The sequence below is a fragment of the Sinocyclocheilus anshuiensis genome, unplaced genomic scaffold, assembly GCF_001515605.1.
Source record: "Sinocyclocheilus anshuiensis isolate Anshui unplaced genomic scaffold, SAMN03320099.WGS_v1.1 scaffold145, whole genome shotgun sequence".
Classification (NCBI taxonomy): Eukaryota; Metazoa; Chordata; class Actinopteri; order Cypriniformes; family Cyprinidae; genus Sinocyclocheilus; species Sinocyclocheilus anshuiensis.
Window position 1 is genome coordinate 497,646 of NW_015537973.1, and position 10,306 is coordinate 507,951.

Here is a 10,306-nt window from a genome sequence, read left to right on the forward strand (position 1 = left end):
TATAATGAATATGTTATATGGTGCATATATTTAGCAAAATGCACCTCTACAGTTTATTTTTCTATCTGACTAATGAGTTTATGGTCACCGAATATGTTTTTCTGAGGTAAATGTGACGTTACGTGACATTGTTTACAAGCTGTTATATTGACGTCTTTGCGCGGCTGAAACACTGATTGAGCGATTACATGAGACAGGATGCGGACTGTAAAGTTGTACTCTTTCTTTTAGCTTACCTTCGGATGTTTAGTCATGTTTATTTTGTGCTGAAACTGGTATTAATGTGGAGGAGACGATCAGTTCACGTGAGCCTCGTGCTGCTGCGTCTGTTGATCGAGGCGCTACAGCGATCTGTCACTCCACATTAAACAGCGCCAAAACGGCATTTATTGTTTGAATACTGCAATACAATTGACAGAATTTAAAATCTGAGACTTTGTTTCATATTAAAAGTACCAAAGCACAATGCTTATTGTGATATATTGGATGGGAAGTGCCCTTAATGTTCCGTCCATTAACTGAAAACAGGCTAGACTAATCGATTCTTGGGATTTAAGAATCGATATCGTTCCGTAAAAATGAGAATCGATTAATATCAAGATATCGATATTTTTTACCCGGCCCTACTAAAAATTTAGTAAACTTTCTTGAAGTCTGTTTATTGAAAATATGATCATGGTGTGTTGGTACAGGAGTTGATTGGTCACATGCTACAGGTGAATGTGGAGGCCAGATACACAGCGGAGGATGTGCTGTCTCACCCCTGGGTCACGGTAAATGTGTGTGAAAAGTTTTATTGCTGTGTGTATGTGCGACTTAGGTAATGCATGTGCTACATTACAGTATCAGATTTCTATTTATAAAATATAATACACCAAATGTATTTTAGACATTATTGAATGTTGAGTAGCCTGATTGGCCACAAGGGATTCACTCGCACACTTACTCATTAAACAATTATTTGTGTCATTTGAGCTGTATTAGAGGTGGTTTTGATTTATGTTTCAAATTATTTTTCAAACTGAACCCTACAATTTAGTCTGAATGCTCTGGAGAACACCGTAATATTGCTCACCATTAGATTGGCCTATGCTAATCCACTTCAATAACCAACAGGACGATGCTGCAATGGAAAACAATATGAAGATGGAGGTGGCAGGTAAACTCAAAAAGCACTTTAACTCTGTGCAGAAACAGAGCAACACTTCCCCTGGAGTCTCTGTTATTATGGTGAGCACACACACTCACACATGAGAAACAGTCTGCACATCATAACTGCAGCTGCTGTCGTCTGTTAATATGCTACGCTTAAAAAATAACCAATGTCATCCTCTCGGCCCCTAATGATTAGTACTTGGATTACAAATATTTCTGAAGCATAGCCGTAACTGAATTTAAAGCCACTGTGGACACCAGCATCAAATCAATCAGTTTGTCTCCCTCAGAGCTCATGACTTACATAACTGCTAAATCTCAGCAAATATTAGAGATTATTGCATTGTAAGCAAGCACAGGACAAAATATGCCAGAGCTATGAATTTGGACATGACTTTAGATGCAGCACATCAGGCACAAGTAAAAAAATCCCATTCACTTTCTCCATATCTCCATAATGTATAAACCTTTCAACAAAGACATACCATGAGTAGTGTAATTCATATTTGGAAAATCTCTTTAAATATTTGTGTTTAATAGCCAAATTGATGTATAAAAACTACACTACCCATAATCCACAAGAGAGCTAACCAAAGACGTATATTTTTGTATATATTTGAGTATACTGTTTTTATGCTTATATTCAATGACTATATGCCATTAATTTTTGTCTATTGTTGTATTTTTTATTTATTTTTTCAAAAGAATTTATGTTTTTAATGTAAAATCTTTTATGCTCACCAAGACTGCATTTACTTGATTAAAAATACAGCAATAACAGTAATATTATTACAGGAAAAAAATAAAACTGAAATATTATTGCTATTTAAAATAACTGTTTTCTTTTGGGATGTATTTTAAACTTTAATTTATTCTTGTGAGGCAAAGCTGAATAATTTTCAGTAGCCATTAATGCAATGTCACATGATCCTTCAGAAATCATTCTAATATGCTGATTTGATGCTCAAAAATACATATATTAGACAAGATATGTTAAATACAGGACCAAGCCCATTGGGAAAAAAAAAAAAACATGTGGCCAGTGTTGCTCTCCATAGTGCTTGAAAATTACTGAAGGACTTATCATAATCTCTTTATTGCTTGGCAGAATGTTCTTTATGAGCTCAGAGGCAGACATGGATGAAGCATTTTCAGCCATTTCCACCTTCATGTCTTATTAAATTCCCATCCCAGTTCACTGCACCATAAACCCCTCACTGCCAGACTTGTGTCTCAGTTCTTCTCACTCTCATTAAGGCGTTTGTCTCTGCAAATGTGTTGTTTTCAGTGTTGTCACTGGTCTTCATCTTGTCTGCAGCATTGCCATGATCAAGAATACTGACTGTCATTCATTGTTTGGACTTGACCCCATCATGCAGAAAGGAAATTTCATTATTAATATTTGAAATTAAGACCTCAGTATAAATAACTGCTAAGTGGTATATTGAATATTCATTATATATCTGCATTGATTCTGCTGGCTGGAGATATAAAATGAATAAATATCATATTAGTGGACATTATTAATTTAAACATTGTATAGGAAGCATTTGTTTATGGCATCATTTTCCTTTAAAATACATTGTAAAAACCCTAAGCTTTTTAAAAATCTAAGGTCCTTTTTTGTTCCCTTCTCTGCTTGGAAAAAAAGCAGCAGCAGGGACTCTGGCTAAATGTGTATTGATGTGAATCTCATTTGACAGTTTGAACTGTAAGGGCAGGGCTGTATCTACGCCCCTTCCTTGCTCTCCCAAGACCCGAAGTGATGTCTAGCACTGGATATTGGGTATTTGACTCCAAACCTAAACCTCTTTTTAATGAGCTTGAGTTCTTTGACTATACTAAAATCTAGCTGTCTCTGCACTCTGACTGCCACTTATTCCCTCTTACTGGAGTTTTTCCAGCATTTGCTGGTCTTGCATCTAATTCTAGACAACAATCATGCCATGCCTCATGTCCCAACCATTATCTGGTCCACTTTTTGTCTTTCCATCTTCTCATTCCACTCCATGTTCATGGTGGCTCTTTAAATGGCTGTGATATTCTGTGCCATATGGCTTCTTTGCACATTATTGCTGTATATTGTTTCTTTCTGAGCTCTAGCTGAAAGGTTTGTATTGGCATGCATGCAATACTGACTGCTTGTAAAATTAACACTGCAACCCGATGGCTTCTCTCTCTCTCTGTTACCTAATCCAGAGACTGTCTATTTCATGGCAGCTGCCAACGTCCTCAAAATGAACCTCACTCTTAGGACCTTGACCATTGCCATCAAAATTTCAAAGGATTGAGAATATGAAACTCTGCTGTCTTCTGGCAGTATTGTAATTTAATAACAATAATGACCGGGAGAGAGAGATGCATAATTATGTACAAAAATTGCCTTGGATTAAATATTTCACTGAAAGTTTTTATTTAGTTATTTAGATTTTTTATTTTTTTTAGATCAAATTAGGATTTACTTGGTTTTCCTTTCAATTAAATGTTTTATTTTCATTTTTTTTAATTTTATTTTATTTTTAATTTTACAGCTAGTATATTTAGATGTATTAATAGGGTACAGACACATCCTATTTTATTTTTTATTTTCAGCTTTTTTATAACTGGTTTTGTCCACAGCTGAGGAACGTACCAAAGATTCAAGATCATGTCACAATTGAAAGGAATAGCTCAGCCCAAAATGAAGCTTTTGCCAATTACTCACCCTCATGTCATTCCAAATTCTTTTTTTTTAAAGAATTGTCATATGGGTATTTTAACCATGGTCTGTGAGGTTTTACCAAAAAAATCTATATGGATAATTTATTATATTCCAGGCAGAGGTGGACAAAGTACACAAATCAAATACTTGATTAAAACTACAGATACCCTATTAAAATATTACTCCAGTAAAAATATTAAGGACTCCTTTTCAATTTTACATGGCTAAAACTACAAAAGTACCTGACTTTTAATGTACTTAAGTATTAAAAGTACAGACTGATGAATGTTTATTTATTTAGCAATTTTATGTACTCTATCCTTCTACTAAAAATACGTCATACGTGGATAACGACTACTTAAAATTACTGATAATTTAAGTGTGCAAAAATAAGAAAATATACCATATAGTTTATAAAAATGAGAAAAAACTAATTGTGTGTTGTCAAATATAAATATACAATAGAAAAACAGATGTCACATTGTGCAAAATGTGTTGAGAGAAACTACGCAAATACAACGTTTTACATCATTTGAAACTGCCGTGGCAGCGGGGTAGATGCATTAATCTGGTTATTTAACATTATGTGTAGTTTTTAAACCCCGTTCAGATGGTAATACACAAATATGGACATGTCCACATTAGAGGTGGGCGATATTACCAGTGGACACAATTAACCGAAATTTGTCAACCGGTAGAGATTATCGTCTCTGTCGCAGTTACATGCTCACATTGCTGTGCTCGTGGTCATGAAAACGTACAATTTGCAAGCATTTTTAAGCATTGCAGTTTAAAAACGAGTGATTTTAAGTTGTTAAAATGCAATTAGCATAGAAAGAGAATTAATTTTGCTATATGTTTGTGCTCTGTCTGAGACTCTGAGGCGCCCATACGTGAAGACTGTGCTCATAGAGCATGGGAGTATTGAACGGAGGGCTTATAGGCCTTGAATGGTTAAATATACAAACTTGTATGTGTCAAAATGCTGTCTTTGCAAGTATCCTCGTAAACACAGTAATTTATGTCTTAAGTGAAAGCAAACATCTGAGAAAGAAAACACGTGTAACAGTATATTGGATACAGGCAGCTCTTAAAGTGACAGCAGTCTAATATTCCTTAAAAAGAAAACAGATAGAATAGAAAAAGAATAGAGCCTCTGTTAGAGGCCTTTTTTTTGCTTTTGTTAATTGTATAATAAATACAAAGAAAACAAATAGATAGAATACAAAAATATTAGAAAAGCTAGTGTTAGTTTTTTTTTTTTTTAAGAAACCAAGCAGTTAGTAAATGAATAGAGTGCAAGTCTAAAAGGGACAATTAGAATAGAGAGTGCTAGAGTTAGAGGGTCAAATAAAGATGAAAGAGATGTATTTTTAGCTGATTCTTGAAGATGGCTAAGGACTCTGAATTTACACAGTGAAGAATATGCAGTGTATTTATATATTTGATTACTTCATATAATGTGTGTAGCATTTCTTATTTATTTGTTTTACTGTAGTTTTTTTTTTGTCCTATTGCTTGTAATTAGTTTCATATTCTTTATTTAATCACTGGCTGTTTACTTATCTTCAGTGTTCTTTATCAAACACTGCTATACGTCTGATAGTGCGTGACGATTTCTCCAGTTCAAAATGGAACAAGGAATGACATTTTTATAAAATGTAGTCAAATAAAAAGTACATTATTATGATTTGGAATGTAGTGAAGTAAAAGTAAAAGTTTACCACAATTAAAATACTCCAGTAAACTACAGATGCTTAAAACTTGTATTGAAGTGCAGTAATGAGATTAAAAAAAATACTGTCCACCTCTGATTCCAGGTGTTCTGAAATGATAGCTTTGTAAAGACCAGACTAAACTTTAAGCTATTATGCGCTGATAATCAGCTTTCAAATTAAATATGGTGCCTATGGCACGTGTTTGACGTCAGTAATAGCAAATGACATTTGTTCTCATTTCTTGTAAAAACACGTCATTACATCAAACTTGTAACAGATGCAAAAAGTCATATGTCTTCAGGAGAGTCGTATGGACTATATTTACATGCTTTTATGGTGCTTATTGTCCTTTTTGGATCTTGACAGCTTGTATGAATAAGAAAAATAGCATCATGTGTGTTTGGAAGCATATGAGGGTGAATAATGTCACGATGTTAATTTCTGAGTGAACTGCCCCTTTAAGTGGCTATATTTTGCTTTAATCAGGCAAACTGAGTGTTTCTGAAGTAGTCCTTGTGAGATGTCCCTCAGCTGAAGTGTTAGAGGTTATGTTAGTGTTGTGTATGAATTTGTGCTGTATGTGCTCTGTGAGTAAGACTAGTCTCTGTCCTCTGCTTCTGCTCTCCCCATGGCATTGCTATCCTTTGACTAGCTCCAAGGCAATGGTATGTACTAACACTAACTGCTATGCTCCTCCCTCTCCGCCTCTGTCTCCTCACACATACACTCTTATACTGGGAGAAAGTGACAGTAACATCACTGAAGATAATCATTTTCCCCTACAAGACATGGAAAGTTGTCAGCTTAGAGAATTCTTCACTCGCTTTAATTCTGTTATGAACTTCAGTGGTGTTTTTCACTCTCTGCCATTTTCCAGTCTCTTTTACTGCGGTGGTCTTCTTCTCCCACCTGTGACGTGATCAATAGTATTGACTTTTCAGTGAAACCAGGTCATGCATACTGTCTTTTATATATCTTAGTTTGAACATGTTTCTTCTTACAGCTATGGGGAAAACACAGAACAACTTGCTTTATTGCTTTAAGGGATACACAAAATTTACTTTGTACTTGTAAAAATGTACTTAATTTACTCACCCTCATGTTGTTCAAGTGCCTGCCTCTTTTCTGAAGAACACAAAAGATGATATTGATTTGTGTTTTTTTTGTGTGTGTTTTATTCAGTAAATGGAAGATTGAGGACATTTTTATTTTGAATTTTTTAGCACAAATCCAGACTTCTCTATGGAGGCTGCCATTATGATAGTTTATTGAGGGACATTTCTATACTAAATATTAAGATTATTTATAAGACTTGAGATTAAATACGCATAATATTTTAGATTAAAATGTAAAATCTGGAAGTTATCAGCATAAAACTCACAGACACATAATTCTGACATTCTGACATGTAAAATTGTCATAAATTTAGCAAATGTCATGAAAACTAATAAGAACTCACTATGCACCCCTCAGATAAACCATCACCTGCAATGACCTTTACACACAGAAAGTAGTTTGAATTACTACTTGAATTAAGTTATTTAAAAAAAAAAAAGTGGGAACAAGTTTTGTTACACATGCAATTTAATTGAAAGCTCAATTAAATATATATTTAAAAACAAAAAATGTAACTTTTAACTGCTAAATTGTTTTCAAATATGCAAAATATTCAACTGTTGCAAAGTAGAAGGACACCATTTGCCAGTGCAAATGAAAAATGACCCTTTAAAGCCACGGTCACACTACACTTGGAGCATGTGAAATTTCTACGGACACTGCAACAGTTGTGATATGACATCACACTCTCTTTTGAAAAAAATCAAAAAATAATTCAATATACAGTATATGTAAAAATACGCCAGCTAATCCAATTTACTGCAATCCTGCTGCAGATTTAAAGCTTTTTTTGCATTCTTTATTTACGGGGCAGAGTTTACTAAACCTGAACTTTGGACAGCAGTGAAATTTGCATTAACTTAGATTTCCTGTCTGCTGCATTCAAATGTATATGAAGTCAATGGAACCAAACGTGTAGTGTAACTGCCTATTTTGTCCATACAGTGAAAGTTGTGCTGTGGACACTTTTCACAATATATAGTTTTTGTGTTCCACAGAAAAAAATACAATTTTGAAACAACATGAGCATGAGTAAATGACAACAGAATTTTAATTTTTTTGGGTGCACTGTGCCTTTAAGATTAAACTGATCTCTCTCTTGACCTCCCAGATCATAACTTCATCTCACTTACTCTTTCCCTACTGAACTGTTTTCAGTTTCCTTTCCATTTTTGGGTGGGTGCACCTCATGTGAACATTAACATATTGTGTCTCTCCTGTAGAACACAGCTCTAGATAAGGAAACCATCCAGCTTTCTCGCCGGCGTCAGGACCGCAGCCCCCCTCCTCCAGGAAAGAGCCCTTCCTCCACCCACCCAGAGAGACGACGCTCCCACAGGGGACGCTCATCTGTCCAATTGGAGGACTCTAGGAGTGCTGCTCCCGTTGAGCCTTTAGCCTCAACAACCCCCAATGCACCATCAGCACCTCTGCCCTCTCCTCACTCTGCCCCACCTCCCCACTTCCCAGAATGCAGTGCTGAGGCTGAGGCCAGCAAGGGCCTGCCAAAGGAAGAATAATACTATTTAAGGGAAATAATATGGAGACCATTTCAAATATACAGTAAATGCATAAATATATAGCAACTCTGCAAATCTTTGAAACTTCATGCTAGCAGCCAGCTAAAAGGCTGGAATACACTACACTACTTTTGCCCCAATTTGTACAGTCTGGACGAGTACGTTGTCCAAAGCAAGAGCCAGTCTGCAGATTTCACAGAAAATTGTGTTTGATGAGCACTATAATTTCTTTATTTACAGATTCTGATTCTACTAGTTAAGAGAATAACAAACATTGATATTTAGAACACACATATTGTTTAAATTTGTGTCTCCTTGCAGTAATGTGCAGTCTCTGAGGGTGTTTGTTGTGTTCAGAAAGACTTAAAAGCAGGGTTGCCAGGTCTGCGAAACAAAACTAAACCAGTGACTAATCAAAAAGGGCCCAAAACTAGCTCAATAACCCTATCCCAAATATCAAAAAATATCCCTAAAATACATATTTTACAGTCAATGTTCTACATTATACACAATTTCACAATAAACAGTGCTTTCATAATAGAGCTTTAAGGTTCCCTACTAGTTCCCCCTTATTCAGAAAACGTAACATCTAGCTGTCTAGCTGTCATGAAAATTCTGTCATCATTTGCTCACCCTCAAGTTGTTCCCACAAAGGAAGATATTTTGAAGAATGTGGGTAGCCAAAGAGTTTCTGGTCCCCACTGAATTCCATAGTATATCGAATTTTGTTAGCCACATTATTCAAAATATCTTCTTTTATGTTCAGCAGAAGAAGGAAATTCATACATGTTTTGCAGCAAATTGATTTTCATTTTTGGGTGAACTATTCACACTGCAAATAGCACTTCTGCTGGAAAATGGTGGACATGGCAACCCTGTGTGACCCTCAGTCTTTTATTATATGCTGTCTGGTTTTTCTCTGTAACTATTTACAAAGTCAGCAAGTGAATGAAGCCTATTGTTTTCAAATCTGTTCTGGTTTTAAAAGTAATTTAGTGTAACCCATCCTTTAACATGCGTTCAGTACTGTCTGTATAGTGGTCGTCTGCTCGTCTCCCTGCTTTCTTCTTCTTTCAGTTTGGCTTCCGATTCCAGCACCCAGGGTGGGTTTGAAAACTTAATGTGTGATTAATTGTATATAGGTGCTTTGGATATGAAAGATCCGCTTTGCTTTTGTATTTAATGACGTGGTCAGCTCACGTCCTGGTTATGAATAGCTAAACACGTTTTAGGGTGGATCTAAACATGCTACTAGAAAAAGACTTTGAAATTGGCAAGAAACTTGTCCTGCTGAAACTTGAAAGTACATTTTCTTGAAATGTATGTTTGAAAATAGACTGCTTGACTTTTTGACTCTGCTGAAGAAACACAAGAAAGCAATTCGCATTTGTGGGTGTGTGTTTTCTTAAGAGGGTGTGACTAGCACTACTGTGTTCTGGGGTCATTTTGCAATAGTTTAGAGTTGCCTTCATATGAGCCAGCAAAGCGAGGAATCTGTAGGGATTGTTAATAGTTTTGTTCTTTTGCTAATTTATTTGTACAGATTAGACAAAATGTGAAATTGTATTTTAGAATAGTTTGACATTTTCAATCCAGAGTCATTAAGTGCACGATGTTTTGATTTCTCTGTTGCAATAGTATTAGATTACAATCTCAAATCTTGAATTTGTCATTTCCATGTACTACTTCTGTACTTGTTATCTCTTTGCTCAACATGGCACTGGTTTCCTGAAACGGTCAGCCTGCAGGGAGTGATTGAGCTTGTTAATTAAGGTATATGACATGATGCACTGCTTTTTTGACGTGCATTTGAGGTTTTGAGAAAATATGGCAATATTCAGTTTTATTTCTGGAAGGCTAGATTTCATGTTTAATGTATGTCATTTTCTATTAGTGTTCTTTATCATCACATAATCAAAGTAATGCAATAAAATTATCTTGCTGTTGTTTATCCTAGTCTTGTCCTTATTATGGTAGGCTATATGATCACAGAAAACCTAGAAAACCAACCACAGTCCAGTTTTGATTTCTGTAGTCTAGCGACAAAACAGCAGCAATTCAACATCGCCATCTGCGGGTTGAAGGGCGACACAACA

The 10,306-nt window shown here is 35.5% G+C and overlaps 1 protein-coding gene across 6 annotated transcripts in view; it reads left to right on the top strand.

The window, feature by feature from the left end:
• LOC107670743 (serine/threonine-protein kinase DCLK2-like) overlaps positions 1 to 8,838 on the top strand; it is a 62,476-nt gene extending 53,638 nt beyond the window's left edge. The window contains exons 16-19 of one of the 6 annotated variants that reach the window (XR_001632118.1): positions 693 to 779; positions 1,117 to 1,230; positions 2,859 to 2,941; positions 7,914 to 7,989. Coding sequence is in view for 5 of the 6 variants with exons in the window: in XM_016463471.1 (XP_016318957.1) it covers positions 693 to 779; positions 1,117 to 1,230; positions 7,914 to 8,210 (498 nt within the window). In the remaining variant the exon portion in view is untranslated. Of the gene's footprint in view, positions 1 to 692; positions 780 to 1,116; positions 1,231 to 2,858; positions 2,942 to 6,226; positions 6,240 to 7,913 lie in introns of all 6 variants that reach the window. The other 5 variants (XM_016463506.1, XM_016463471.1, XM_016463480.1 and 2 more) reach the window with 5 other exon arrangements.
• The last annotated feature ends 1,468 nt before the right edge of the window (positions 8,839 to 10,306 follow it).